The sequence below is a fragment of the Salvelinus alpinus genome, chromosome 30 (assembly GCF_045679555.1).
Source record: "Salvelinus alpinus chromosome 30, SLU_Salpinus.1, whole genome shotgun sequence".
Lineage (NCBI taxonomy): Eukaryota > Metazoa > Chordata > Actinopteri > Salmoniformes > Salmonidae > Salvelinus > Salvelinus alpinus.
Window position 1 is genome coordinate 27,770,664 of NC_092115.1, and position 16,007 is coordinate 27,786,670.

The window sequence follows — 16,007 nt, forward strand, 5'->3', positions numbered from 1 at the left end:
GTAAGTTAGGATATACTGACCTGTTTTTGTCGTCCCATAGGAGATTGTCCCTTACCGTCCAGTCATCCTCCAATCAGCCAGCTTCCTGCTCTGCGTCATGATCCTCATCATTACCCCACTATAGATGAACCACTACCCCCAAGTGAGCTTTGTATATAACTTTGTCTGAGACTCTGAGTCATATCATTCATATTCCTTGTTAATGAACAATACATACCAGGACAAACCTAATGATACTAAGAAATAATTGTCTCCACTGTGTGTTTGTGTATAGACTGGGAGGCGCGTGTGGACAGCCACGGTCGTGTGTTCTACGTGGACCACATCAACAGGACCACCACGTGGCAGAGACCCACCTCAGCAGCCACGCCCGATGGCATGAGGAGGTCCGGATCCGTTCAGCAGATGGAACAGCTCAATAGAAGGTGAGTGAATGGGAGAGACGGGAAGAAAGAAGTGAGGTAGATCATACTTTTGTAGCCACTTTTCATTGTATGTTAAAAGAAAACAAGTGAAAACGTACACTATACAGGGCCATCTGGTGGTTGTAAGAAGAACCTAAAGCTTATTTGTTTCTTGGATGATTTTCTTAGAATTGGTTCAGTTCTTTCCGAGAATGGGGGAGTTTTGTATTAAATCCCCTAAAGTTGATGTCGGTGCTCCGCGGAAATGAATTTGCATAATACAAAAATCCCCATCAAAATATGTCACTTTAAGATAGAGATTTTTTTGCATTCGATGCATCTCAATCTACCACATCTGTCTAATGTATGTAGCACTTCCTCATCTGCGGTGAAAGGTAGCAGAGCTAGAGTGGTGTTTGTCAGATTATGAGACATCCTGAAAATCGGTCTTCTCACAAAATCGTATGTAGCGTTTGGAACGGTTTGGCCTACAAACTAATACGCCTCTGTGGAAAGATGAGTCTAACGAACACAATGGTGTTCTCCGTTTTGCTCTACGGCCCCCACAAGCGTCTTGGTACTTGTTTGAATGCGGTACAGCCGATCTGCCCACTTCTGTCTGTAGCGCCCGAACAGTTTGGGCTAACCACTAATATGACACCGTGGAAAGGTGACTCTCACGAACATGTCATGTTGGTTATTTTGCTCTAGGACGCCCACAGACCTCACAAGACTCATCTGAAGGTCTTCCAGTACCAGTTGAAAAAAACAATGGAAGTACAGTATATATGGAGACTGTTAAGTGCCAAAAATAAGGGGTTAAATACATGTTTAAAAAATCCTGATCGTTCTTGTACATTATCTCTCACACATAGGACAGACACTTCAGAACCCCGCACCCCATTGATACCTATTGCTTGGATTTTGTTTCAAAAGCTCCATCCAGTAACCACGAGAACAACCGTTCCTTGATTTTAACTGGCGGCTTTATTCTGTAGATTTAGTCAGAATTATCACCTTCCGTGAGAACTATAAAGTAAATGAAAAATACAGTTAAGCACACTCTTACAACCTTATCTTACGAGTGACTTATTAGCTTGGTATAACTCTGAAGTGCTTACATAAATAAACAGTTTAGCCGGCGCTATAACAGTATCAGATTAAACACATGAATAAAGGAAAAATACCTCATTGGCTGCTTATTACAGAAGGGAGGAAATCAAACTTCACATTTATTATTCCTGGCATGAATTCACGCTTCATCCTTAATTATTATAATGTTACCATCCTAACATACACGCTTCAACCTTTATGAACTACACCCGATGACATGAAAACTTAGCTAACACAGCGCGGGATTGCCTTCCCTCCAAAAGTGTGTTGCTACAATAAGGATCCCCGTTACAACAGTATTAGCTACGTAGTTCCGCTTGTCTTATAATTTCCCCCGCACAGAGGACACGTAAACAATTCAAACACAAAACAACGACATAAGACTTACAGGTTAACTGTCAGTTACACTCCCACCAATCACCGGTGATTTCTGTGAAAGGGGTCTGCAGGTTTCTTGATCGGCTTCCAGGAGGGTGACTGTCTTATGGATGGGCCTCTCCAGATAGGTGGGTTTGGTGATGCGTTTACCTCTCTCATCCAGGGTTGAGTCGCTGATCAGTAACTTGAATCTTCTCACCCGGCCATCCTGTCCCGGGTACACTTCTGTAACCTTTGCCAATTTCCACTGGTTGCGTGGTGCAGTATCATCTTGCAAGATGACAATGTCATTAATCCTTGCGTTTCTTCTGTCTTTATTCCATTTCTGTCTGTGTTGGAGGTTTAGGAGGTACTCTTTCTTCCACCTTGTCCAGAATTCATTGGCTAAGAATTGTACTCTGCGCCATCTCTTGCGGAGATAAATATCTTCCTTGATGAACTGTCCAGGTGGCGGTAAGATAACTGTGGGCTTCATTATCAAGATGTGATTTGGCGTGAGAGGTTCTGGACCTAATCGATCATTCAGATATTCCGTAGTTAGGGGCCTACTATTTAAAATCGCCATGACTTCATAGAGAAAGGTACGCAGAGAAGCGCTGTCGAGTCTTCCGTCTGACTGATCAAGAATGGATGAACTTCTTCTTAATAGGGGGCGCTATTTTCACTTTGGGAAAAAATAGTGCCCAAATTAAACGGCCTCGTACTCTGTTCTAGATCATATGATATGCATATTATTATTACTATTGGATAGAAAACACTCTGAAGTTTCTAAACCTGTTTGAATTATATCTGTGAGTAAAACAGAACTCATTTGGCAGGCAAACTTCCAAACACGAAGTTAAAATTCTGAAATGGGTCTCTGTGAAGGGCTGCTCCTGTTCAATTGCCTTGTATTTATGGATATGTATGCACTTCATACGCCTTCCACTAGATGTCAACAGGCAGTAGAACGTTGAATGAGGTGTCTAGCCTGATGTGGGACCGAATGAGAGCTTTTGGAGTGACAGGTCAGCCATATTGGCAGTATTTTGCTGCGCACCTGGGAGCACCATATCATTTTCTGCAATGCGTTAGATAGACACGAAGAAATGCTCCGTCTGGGACGTTATTGGATACATATGAGAAAAACATCCGAAAGATGGATTTTCAACTGAGTTTGACCAGTTTATTCGACTTTTATTATGACTTTTGGAATTTTTCGTTCCATGCGCCAAACTTTCATGGACACGTGAGCACCATTATGCTAGCCAAAGTTGCTAATTCGACAGAAGAAATGGACATTCTAAAACAAAACAACGATTTATTGTGGAACTAGGACTCCTGGCACTGCATTCTGATGAAAGTTCATCAAAGGTAAGATAATATTTATGATGTTATTTCGTATTTTTGTTGAATATGTTGACTCCAACATGGCGGAGAATGGCTGAGCGCTGTCTCAGATTATTGTATGCTGTGCTTTTTACTAAAGTATTTTTTTTTTTATCTAACACAGCGGTTGCATTAAGAACCAGTGTATCTTTAATTATATGTCCAAAATGTATTTTTCAGCAAAGTTTATGATGAGTTTTTCTGTTAGATTACGTGACTCTCCAAAATTTCTCCGGACAATTTGGAGCATTTTTGCGCCATGTTCACAATGTAAAACCAGGATTTGTAGCTATAAATATGCACATTTTCGAACAAAACATAAATGTATTGCATAACATGATGTTATAAGACTGTCATCTGATGAAGTTGTTCAGAGGTTAGTGATTATTTTTATCTCTATTTGTGGGTTTTGTGAAAGCTATCTTTGCGGTGAAAAAATGGCGTTGTGTTTTGGGCTATTGTGGTGAGCTAACATAAATATATGTTGTGTTTTCGCTGTAAAACATTTAAAAAATAGGAAATTTTTGCTGGATTCACAAGATGTTTAACTTTCATTTGCTGTATTGGACTTGTGATTTCATGAAATTATATGATATTCCCTGTGGCGCTAGGCTAGGCTATGCTAGTCAGCGTTTCTGATGAGGAGGATCCCGGATCCGGGAGGGTGATTCGGTAGAGGTTTTAAGACACTTCGTATCGTGCGGATTTGCCTTTCCCAAACACCACCCATGTGACTTGAAGATGGGGTGTTCATGATAAACTCGCATCCAAGTTCCTTCAGTCGTGTTTGATCCATTTCTTTCAGGGCGTCCACAAACTCGTGTCTTGCGCCAATGAAGTTGCTGCCTTGATCACATCTGATTTGACGATCATTACCACGTATGGCAATGAATGAACGCAGGGAATTGATAAAGGCGTCGGTGGTTAAGTCATCAAGCATTTCAATGTGAACTGCTCGAGAGCCCATGCAAGTGAGTAGGAGCCCATAACGCTTTAACTCTCTTCTTCCGTCCTTGGCATAGAATGGTCCAAAGCAGTCCATCCCGCAGTATGTGAAGGGAGGCGTGGTCTTCCATGCGTTCCTTCGGAAGATCTGCCATCCTTTGCCCTTCTGTACATCTTCTGAATTTCCTGCATTTCACACATTTGTAGATGTGAGAGGAAACTGCATTGCTGCATCCTAGGATCCATATACCGTTGGATCGCAGCTCATTGATCGTCATTCCACGTCCTTGGTGTCGTACTCTTTCATGACAGTGCTTGACGAGCAGCACTGACAAGTGGCTATCTCTTGGCAGGATTGCAGGATGCTTCACATGGGAATGAAGAGTTGCATGAGCCAAGCGACCTCCCACCCTGAGGATACCTTGCTCATCCAGAAATGGACTCAATTTATGCAACTTGCTTGCTTTATCTTTGGTCTTGATGTCTTTCTGGTGCCTAAGGTTGTGTATCTCATGGGAGAAGGCTGCTTCTTGAACCATCTTTATAAATGGTGAGCTCTGCCTCTCTCCTTTCTTCTATGCTTGTAGCTTCACTGGACCTCAATTTTAAGCCTATGGCTTCCTTGACACGTCGTTTGAGCCTGGCAATAGCTTTTACCACTCTTGCCCAGTCTGAGAACTTGTGAAGGTGATCTAGTAATGATCTTTCTTCCTTTGCCTGGGTATCATGGACCAGGGATTTCTGCAGCTCTGGATCATTGTCTGAGAACTCTTCCCCCTTGACTTGTCCTTTGGGAAGTTCTTCTTGCCAAAGAAAGTCTGGACCTGTGAACCAGTTGGAAGCCATGAGCTGTTCTAATGTGAGACCTCTGGAAGCATGATCCGCAGGATTCTCTTCAGAGGTCACATATCTCCATTGTTCGGGATCTGTGCTTTGCTTAATGCGTTGAATACGGTTAGCTACAAAGACGTGGAATCTTCTGGCTTCATTGTTGATGTAGCCAAGAACTACCTTCGAGTCTGTCCAGAAGTATTCCTGTATCTCTAGCTCCCTTTTGAGCATGTCACTTGTTCGAACAGCTACCACCGCTGCTGAAAGTTCCAGTCGTGGTATGGTCGTAACCTTGGAAGGGGCGACTCTCGACTTCCCCATAACTAGGGAGCAATGAACTTCTCCTGCTGTGCTGATTGTTCTGAGGTATGAGCACTCTCCATAACCTGAGGTACTAGCATCGGAGAAGTGATGGAGCTCATAACTCTGCACCTCCTTGAAACTTGATGGCAAGTAGCCTCGTTGGATCCTTACTTCAGACAAGTTTTGTAGACCCTGGAGCCAGAATTCCCACTGGGAGCGTAGGTCATCTGGAAGGGGGTCATCCCAGTCAATCTTGTCTTGTCACACACATCTGCTGCAAGATCTGCTTCCCTGCCAGGACAAAGGGTGCCACAAACCCAAGCGGATCATATACAGAGGCTACTGTAGACAACACTCCTCTTCTTGTGAGTGGGCGTTCCTTGACAACTACTCTGAACTGGAACTCGTCTGATGCGACACACCACAGTACACCAAGCGCTCTCTCCATGTGTGGTTCACCCAGAGCCATATCCAGGTCTTTGGCACCCTCGGCACGTTCTTCCTTGGGAATTGTGGCTATAACTTCCTTGCTGTTAGAGATAAACTTGTGCAACCGGAGTTTGCCGATGCTGCAAAGCTCTCTTGCTTCTTTCACCAGCTGGGCCGCTTCAGACGATATGCTCGTCAACCCATCATCAACATTAAAGTTCCTTTCTATGAACTGGATATACTTCTCGCTAAAGCTTCCTCGTCCTTCGGCAGCAAGATGTTTGAGACCATAGTTGGCGCAACCAGGAGATGAAGCTGCGCCGGACAAGTGGACCTTCATACGATACACTGAGGGTTGAGACTCTAGATCTCCGTTCTCCCACCAAAGGAACCGTAGATAATCTTGGTCTTCTGCTTTCACATGAAACTGGTGGAACATGCACTCTACATCACACATGATTGCAACTGGACCCTTACGAAAATGACAAAGGATGCCCAGCAATGTGTTTGTCAACTCTGGACCGGTAAGGAGATGATAATTCAAGGACGTCTCTCGAAACTTAGCTGAGCAGTCAAAGACGACTCGTATCTTCCCAGGCTTTTGTGGGTGATAAACCCCATGGTACGGGATGTACCATGCTGAATGCTTGTTAATTTCCTCTTTGGAGACCTTCTCAGCATCTCCACAAGCTATGGTCTCTTCCATGAATGCTGTGTAGTCCTTGTAGTACTGCTTGTCTCTCCTTAGCCTCCTTTCCAGGCACCTGAGACGGTGAACTGCACATGTTTTATTGTTCGGCAGGTTGGGTCTTTCTTCCTTAAGCGGCAGCGGCATCTCATAATGTCCATTGTCCTTGCGTCTGATTCCCGCTTTCATTTTTGTCAGGAACCGGATATCCTCTTGAGATACGAGGTCCTCTTTTGCAGTTCTCTCGTTGAAGTGGGATTCAAGTGTCTTGATAATGTCCAGTGCTGTGATTACCTCTCTTGCGCGTGTTCTACAAACATAGTGTACTTGATTTGTGAGGTTGGAAGAAGATTGAAGGCTTGGCATCACCTGTCTAACAATAACCCGATGACTCACTCCAATAGCGTCGCCATAGTCGATACATGGGTTTCCATAGCTGACTATGCTCCAGCCAAGGTCTGTTCTCTGAGCAAAAGGCTGATTTCCCTTACCAGACACAATTTCTCTTGGAAGGAGAGCCTGGGAGCAGTTGTAGCCAATTAAGAGACCGACATCACAGCTCTGATGAGGAGCAATCTCCTCTGCAATGTGTTCAAGATGAGACCATGCTCTTGCAGTCTCTGGAGTAGGAATATGATCTCTGTTTGCAGGAATAAACTCTCTCGAGTAGGTCGTTGGCAGAGGGATTTTCTTCTCCAAGTAAAACCCTCTAACCTGCAAACCAGACAGCTTCTGGCAGGGCACGATGGTATTCCTTGAAGCCATTGTAGAGAGTTTCAGTTGGACTGGCTACTTCCTTTTATTGAGAGCGTTTGTTGTCTCTTCAAGGATAAAGGTGGTGTCGCTCTGGGTGTCAAGAAGTGCATACACAAGAACTTCACGATCTGGCTCGTTTGTGGTTGACACCCATACTGGAATGATTGTGGAGGTGTGAGTGTTGTTAATGTCCTTTACGACTCTGTTAGATATGGCCTCACTTGACGCTCTTGTCCCCTTATCTTGTGGGGGCTCTGTCTTCCTATCCCTTAACCTTTCTTTAGTACGATCTTCGTGCAGGCAGGATGGATGCCTCCTCTGACACGTGTCGCAGGTGTTCCTGTTAACACAATCTTTCGAGCGATGCCCAGGCCTTAAACAGCCAAAGCACAATTTATTCTCTTGAATAAACTTCTGTCGCTCTGCGGTGGGCTTATCCATGAACTTCCAGCATTTGTGGAGACTGTGACCTGACTTCTCACAGAAGACACAACTAGTAACAGTATCTTTCTCATCAGAGTTAGTTGCTAATACCCTTGCTCCGGGGCTTTGAATCCTTGGCGTCTTAGGTTTTCCATCTTCGCTTGATTTCAAAGCATGAAGGGATGTTACAGGATTGCAAGCGATCTTTGCTTCTCTCGTGAGAAACTTCACAAACTGACTGAAGCTTGGAAAGGTCTCAGTTTCTTCTAAGATGTCTACGACCTTTCTATTCCATCTTGAAGTTAGCCAATCTGGAAGTTTAGCGAGGATCTTTTGGTTTTCATTACAGTCATTAAGCACCTCCAGGCCCTTATTCTGAGACATAGCAGCCTCACAGCTGCGAAGAAAGTCTACAAGGTCTAAGTTCAAGACTGTCCTTGGATCCTATCTTAGGCCATGCATTGAGCTTATCTCTGAAGGACTTGGCGATGAGGAATTTGTTTCCGTACCTTTCTTCAAGAATGGTCCACGCAGCATGGTAGGCTGACTCTGTTCCTAACATAAAGTAACTTTCGATGGCTTTCTTGGCAGGCCCACCGACATATTTTCTTAAGTAATATATCTTCTCAGCTGCTGGTATGTTCTTCCTGTCTATCAGGGTCTGAAAAGAGACCTTCCAGTCAGTGAACGAGAGTGGTTCTCCATTGAATGTTACTGGTTCTGGTATGGGGAGGCGGCTTTCACTGATTGATTCCGCTAGTAACCTGAACATGGTCTTGGTGCCATCTTCTTGTTGTGTGCTTGTCACAACATGTTGTGGTGAGAGACTGTGAAATGAGCCACTTCTGTGCATGACTTCTTTCACAGATTTGCAGTTAGAGAGTAGTTCTCTCTTCTCGTCCTCTGAGTTTTCATCTTGCTCATACACTTGCATCTGCGCCTTGGCAGCATTTAGTTTCTTGAGCACTTCTAGGCGCTCTAACTCTCTACGCTTGTCTTCTAGCGTCCTTCGTCTGGCAGCATTTTCTAACTCTAACTTGACTCGCAGCCTACCTTCTTCTAAACTGCGTTTCACAGCCTCAGCTTCTTGCTCCGCTGTCCTCTTCTTATCTTCATCTTCGAGTCTCTGAAGCTCTTCTAGTTGGCGTTCTTGCTTAACCATTACTTCTAAAGCTGCTTGGTTAGCAGCGACTTCCGCCGCAGCCTCTTGTCTCTTGACAGATGACACGCTTGAGCGTCTGGAGTTGACCTTTGAGTTGCTTTGAGACTGGGAGGAAGCACTTGAGGGCTGATAGTTGAGACTTGACTTATGTGAGAGTTCGGACACACACAAGGAATTGCTGTCCTTCCAGTGCAGCTCCATCTGGTTACCTTCTTCCCTGCCTTTTAACTTCTAGTTGCACACAATCCCGGATCCGGGAGCACCCCCATCAGTAAAAAAGCTGACTAGCATAGCCTAGCATAGCGTCACAAGTAAATACTAGCATCTAAATATCATTAAATCACAAGTCCAAGACACCAGATGAAAGATACACATCTTGTGAATCCAGCCATCATTTCTGATTTTTAAAATGTTTTACAGGGAAGACACAATATGTAAATCTATTAGCTAACCACGATAGCAAAAGACACAACTTTTTTTTCCCACCATTTTTTTCCTGCATAGGTAGCTATCACAATTTCGACCAAATAAAGATATAAATAGCCACTAACCAAGAAACAACTTCATCAAATGACAGTCTGATAACATATTTATTGTATAGCATATGTTTTGTTAGAAAAATGTGCATATTTCAGGTATAAATCACAGTTCTACATTGCAGCTGCAATCTGAAATAGTGCCGAAGCAGCCAGAATAATTACAGAGACCAACGTCAAATACCGAAATACTCATCATAAAACATTTCTGAAAAATACACAGCGTACAGCAAATGAAAGACCAACATCTTGTGAATCCAGCCAATATTTCAGATTTTTTAAGTGTTTTACAGCGAAAACACAATATAGCATTATATTAGCTTACCACAATAGCCAGAAACACAAGCCGTTTACCAGCAGCAAAGGTTAGCGATCCTAACAAACCAGCAAAAGATATATAATTTTTGACTAACCTTCATATACTTCATCAGATGACAGTCCTGTAACATCATATTACACAATGCATATAGGATTTGTTCGAAAATGTGCATATTTAACGGAACAAATCGTGGTTATACAATGTGAAATGTAGCCAAACTTGAAGCAATCTGTCCGGCGCCATCTTGGAGAGGCACCTAATCTAATCGATAACTAATCGTAAACTTGACAAAAAAATACAGGTTGGACAGCAAATGAAAGATACATTAGTTCTTAATGCAACCGCTGTGTTAGATTTTTAAAATTAACGTTACTCGACATACAGCGTGCGTTACAGCGAGACCATGCCGAAATTAATGGCGGACTAATAATTTTACATTTTTCCACAGAAATACGAATTAACATCATAAATAGCTCTTACTTTTTGATGAGCTTCCATCAGAATCTTGGGCAAGTGGTCCTTTGTCCAGAACAATCGTCTTTTGGTTGAAAGATGTCCTCTACTCCTGTAGAATTAGCTGCTAACGCCAGCGATGTACCGGAGAGGTGCCCAACTCGCGATAACGCCTGACAAAGAAACTCCAGAAAATCGCAATAAACTGATATAAACTGCTATAAGTCGGTTTAAATTAACTACCTTATGAAGTTTTTAAGACAAAAAACAAATTAAATCAGAGCCGGAGATATAGAACTGCTAAACCGAAAGCTTTTCAGGACGCCATGCTTGGTGTCCCTCCTGCGTCAGGCCCCGCGTCGAAAAGGTCGGTCCTTCCGTTCCAAGAGGCTTTATACTCCCCCAGATGGTGCTATCCACTCCATTCAAAGTCTCACCGCTTACTGACATCTAGGGGAAGGCGTATGCAGTGCATGTAGCCCCATAGCTTACAAGGGAATTTATAAACCGACCCTGGAACAGAGACCTCGATTTCAGAAATCTCACTTCTTGACAGGAAGTGTGCTGCAGAATGAGTTCTGTTTCACTCAGAGAAATAATTCAAACGGTTTTAGAAACTAGAGAGTGTTTTCTATCCAATAGTAATAATAATATGCATATTGTACGAGCAAGAATTGAGTAATAGACATTGTAACTGCTTCACAAGTATCAACTCTGCGTCGTATATCGTTGTCGGGAATGTCGATTTGACGCAAATTTACATAGACAAGGTTTAGTTCTGTAGAGGTATGACTAATCTTGTTTAAGAGGTCTTCTAGTAGGTCTTCAGAGCAACAGTCTGTCAGTGACAGTTTTGCTTCCTTTACCAGAGCCTTCCACTTCTCATAGCTGACTCTGAAATGATGTTCGAGCTGTCTCCACCTTTCGTCGCACAGTTCTCTGCCCTTTTCAGTTAACCTGCGGACCCTCTCACCTTTTCGTGGCTCTTGTTGTGATATCTCATTAGCAGCCTCTGTATCATCATTCATCATTCTGGCAGCAGTGACTCCACACCAGTCTGGGTCTTTTCCTGCTGCTCTGTTTGTTCTGATGAAGGCTTGAAGTTTGCGAGGTGTTGCTGCAGCTGCTCAACTTGACCTACCCCATCTCTATCACCTTTAGTGAAACCACCTCTTTCTGACATTCTAAATCAAATCAAATCAATTCTAGGTAAGGTTTGGATAAGTGAGTAGGTAATTTATACTACAATTCTCTGTAATTTAAACCTTAGTACGTGGTATAAACATGTATAATGCTTGTAACAAAGGCTTGAACAAACACCTTACCAAACAATGACACTATTAACTTACAGGTGAAAATATAATTAATAGGTGTACGCTGACCCTTAATGGTTTGTAACTATATACAGTGGGGAGAACAAGTATTTGATACACTGCCGATTTTGCAGGTTTTCCTACTTACAAAGCATGTAGAGGTCTGTCATTTTTATCATAGGTACACTTCAACTGTGAGAGACGGAATCTAAAACAAAAATCCAGAAAATCACATTGTATGATTTTTAAGTAAATAATTTGCATTTTATTGCATGACATAAGTATTTGATCACCTACCAACCAGTAAGAATTCCGGCTCTCACAGACCTGTTAGTTTTTCTTTAAGAAGCCCTCCTGTTCTCCACTCATTACCTGTATTAACTGCACCTGTTTGAACTCGTTACCTGTATAAAAGACACCTGTCCACACACTCAATCAAACAGACTCCAACCTCTCCACAATGGCCAAGACCAGAGAGCTGTGTAAGGACATCAGGGATAAATTGTAGACCTGTACAAGGCTGGGATGGGCTACAGGACAATAGCCAAGCAGCTTGGTGAGAAGGCAACAACTGTTGGCACAATTATTAGAAAATGGAAGAAGTTCAAGATGACGGTCAATCACCCTCGGTCTGGGGCTCCATGCAAGATCTCACCTCGTGGGGCATCAATGATCATGAGGAATGTGAGGGATCAGCCCAGAACTACACGGCAGGACCTGGTCAATGACCTGAAGAGAGCTGGGACCACAGTCTCAAAGAAAACCATTAGTAACACACTACGCCGTCATGGATTAAAATCCTGCAGCGCACGCAAGGTCCCCCTGCTCAAGCCAGCGCATGTCCAGGCCCGTCTGAAGTTTGCCAATGACCATCTGGATGATCCAGAGGAGGAATGGGAGAAGGTCATGTGGTCTGATGAGACAAAAATAGAGCTTTTTGCTCTAAACTCCACTCGCCGTGTTTGGAGGAATAGAAGGATGAGTACAACCCCAAGAACACCATCCCAACCGTGAAGCATGGAGGTGGAAACATCATTCTTTGGGGATGCTTTTCTGCAAAGGGGACAGGACGACTGCACCGTATTGAGGGGAGGATGGATGGGGCCATGTATCGCGAGATCTTGACCAACAACCTCTTTCCCTCAGTAAGAGCATTGAAGATGGGTCGTGGCTGGGTCTTCCAGCATGACAACGACCCGAAACACACAGCCAGGGCAACTAAGGAGTGGCTCCGTAAGAAGCATCTCAAGGTCCTGGAGTGGCCTAGCCAGTCTCCAGACCTGAACCCAATAGAAAATCTTTGGAGGGAGCCGAAAGTCCGTATTGCCCAGCGACAGCCCCGAAACCTGAAGGATCTGGAGAAGGTCTGTATGGAGGAGTGGGCCAAAATCCCTGCTGCAGTGTGTGCAAATCTGGTCAAGAACTACAGGAAACGTATGATCTCTGTAATTGCAAACTAAGGTTTCTGTACCAAATATTCAGTTCTGCTTTTCTGATGTATCAAATACTTATGTCATGCAATAAAATGCAAATTAATTACTTAAAAATCATACAATGTGATTTTCTGGATTTTTGTTTTAGATTCCTTCTCTCACAGTTGAAGTGTACCTATGATAAAAATTACAGACCTCTACATGCTTTGTAAGTAGGAAAACCTGCAAAATTGTCAGTGTATCAAATACTTGTTCTCCCCACTGTATATATATATTTTTTTTAGTAAGTATCAAAGAATATTTTTCCAGTAATACACATACCAGCGATACATTAAGATAGAAAGAGCAAATGCATAATACCAGTGTCTTGATGAAATACACAACTATCTCCAGTCCTTACGAATTGTAATCTTAAAGTCTCTTATTAGCTGTTCAAAAGGCTAGGACCACCTTCAAACACCTTGACTTGTACTTGCGTGTCTGACTTTCCTGTTAGCCTTGACCTTATGTTGTCTCACCATGCTTCCTTATGTGGAGATTTTCTTCTTAGGTTGCAGGTAGGTGCAAAACTCTTATCTGGCAGATGACAGGGCCTACCAGGATTTGGGAATCTTGTAGACGTTTTACAGCTGGATGAGATTCTTCTTTCTCTCTTGCTCGTGAAGAGCATTGAGTTCTCACTGTAGCTCCCTCCAGTAACCACGAGAACAACCGTTCCTTGATTTTAACTGGCGACTTTATTCTGTAGATTTAGTCAGAATTATCACCTTCCGTGAGAACTATAAAGTAAATGAAAAATACAGTTAAGCACACTCTTACAACCTTATCTTACGAGTGACTTATTAGCTTGGTATAACTCTGAAGTGCTTACATAAATAAACAGTTTAGCCAGCGCTATAACAGTATCAGATTAAACACATGAATAAAGGAAAAATACCTCATTGGCTGCTTATTACAGAAGGGAGGAAATCAAACTTCACACTTATTATTCCTGGCATGAATTCACGTTTCATCCTTAATTATTATAACGTTACCATCCTAACATACACGCTTCAACCTTTATGAACTACACCCGATGACATGAAAACTTAGCTAACACAGCGCGGGATTGCCTTCCCTCCAAAAGTGTGTTGCTACAATAAGGATCCCCGTTACAACAGTATTAGCTACGTAGTTCCGTTTGTCTTATCATTTCCCCCGCACAGAGGACACGTAAACAATTCAAACACAAAACAACGACATAAGACTTACAGGTTAACTGTCAGTTACAGGCTGTGGCTGTCTTTTTTTAACGCTTTTTTACGCTTGTACTGTGTCTTTTTGAGCCACTACTAGAAGAACTCTCCATTAAATGCCTGAGATATTCTGAATGGAGGAAAAGTCACTAAGTCTTGACAGTAATAATCAGATGAGAAATGTGCACAACAGGCTGTGAAGAATTGCATAACTTCTTAAGACTAGGGGGCGACATTTTCACTTTTGGATGAATTGGTGCCCAAATTAAACGGCCTCGTACTCTGTCCTAGATCATATGATATGCATATTATTATTACTATTGGATAGAAAACACTCTGAAGTTTCTAAAACGGTTTGAATTATATCTGTGAGTAAAACAGAACTCATATGGCAGGCAAACTTCCAAACAGGAAGTGAAAATTCTGAAATGGGTCGCTGTGAAAGGCATCGCCTATTCAATTGCCTTATATTTATGGATCTGTATGCACTTCATACGCCTTCCACTAGATGTCAACAGGCAGTAGAACGTGGAATGAAGCGTCTAGCCTGATGTGGGACCGAATGAAAGCCTTTGGAGTGACTGGTCAGGCATATTGCCAGTTCTTGGCCACGCACACTACGCATGTGATGTCCTTGTCTGCAATGCGTTAGATAGACATGAAGAAATGTTCCGTCTGGGACGTTATTGGATATACAGTGGGGCAAAAAAGTATTTAGTCAGCCACCAATTGTGCAAGTTCTCCCACTTAAAAAGATGAGAGAGGCCTGTAATTTTCATCATAGGTACACCTCAACTATGACAGACAAAATGAGGAAAAAAAATCCAGAAAATCACATTGTAGGATTTTTAATGAATTTATTTGCAAATTATGGTGGAAAATAAGTATTTGGTCACCTACAAACAAGCAAGATTTCTGGCTCTCACAGACCTGTAACTTCTTCTTTAAGAGGCTCCTCTGTCCTCCACTCGTTACCTGTATTAATGGCACCTGTTTGAATATGAGAAAAACATCCTGAAGATTGATTCTCAACTGAGTTTGACCAATTTATTCGATTTGTAATATCACTTTTTGAAGTTTTCGTTCATTAGCGTAAAGTTCTATGGACACGTGAATGACACATGCTAGCCAAAGTTTCTAATTCGACAGAAGTAATGGACATTATAAAACCAAAAAACTATTTATTGTGGAACTAGGATTCCTGGCACTGCATTCTGATGAAAGATCATCAAAGGTAAGGGAATGTATGATGTAATTTCGTATTTCTGTTGACTCCAACATGGCGGAGAATGGCTGAGCGCTGTCTCAGATTATTGCATGCTGTGCTTTTTACTAAAGTTATTTTTTAAATCTAACACAGCGGTTGCATTAAGAACCAGTGTAAATTTAATTATATGTTAAACATGTATCTTTCATCAAAGTTTATGATGAGTATTTCTGTATTTCACGTGGCTGTCTGTAATTACTTTCGCTATTTTGGAGCCATTTCTGAACATGGCGCCAATGTAAAACCACGATTTGTGGCTATAAATATGCACATAATCGAACAAAACATAAATGTATTGTATAACATGATGTCATATGACTGTCATCTGATGAAGTTGTTCAAAGGTTAGTGATTAATTGTATCTCTATTTGTGGGTTTTGTGAAAGCTATCTTTTCTGTGAAAAACTGGCGGTGTGTTTTTGGATATTGTGGTGAGCTAACATAAATATATGTTGTGTTTTCGCTGTAAAACATTTTAAAAATCGGACATGTTGGCTGGATTCACAATATGTTTATCTTTCATTTGCTGTATTGGACTTGTGATTTCATGAAATTATATTATATTATATCCCTGTGGCGCCAGGCCAGGCTATGCTAGTCAGCGTTTCTGATGACAATGATCCCGGATCCGGGATGGGTAGTCCAGAAAGG

General features: G+C 42.4%; 1 protein-coding gene across 3 annotated transcripts in view; it reads left to right on the top strand.

Annotated features, from left to right (window-relative positions):
• The window catches only part of LOC139559672 (E3 ubiquitin-protein ligase HECW1-like), a 60,280-nt gene that overhangs the window by 13,573 nt on the left and 30,700 nt on the right, over positions 1 to 16,007 (top strand). For all 3 annotated transcript variants that reach the window (XM_071375872.1, XM_071375873.1, XM_071375874.1), the window contains exons 10-11: positions 41 to 142; positions 275 to 425. In XM_071375872.1, coding sequence (XP_071231973.1) covers positions 41 to 142; positions 275 to 425 — 253 coding nt within the window. The remainder of the gene's footprint in view (positions 1 to 40; positions 143 to 274; positions 426 to 16,007) is intronic.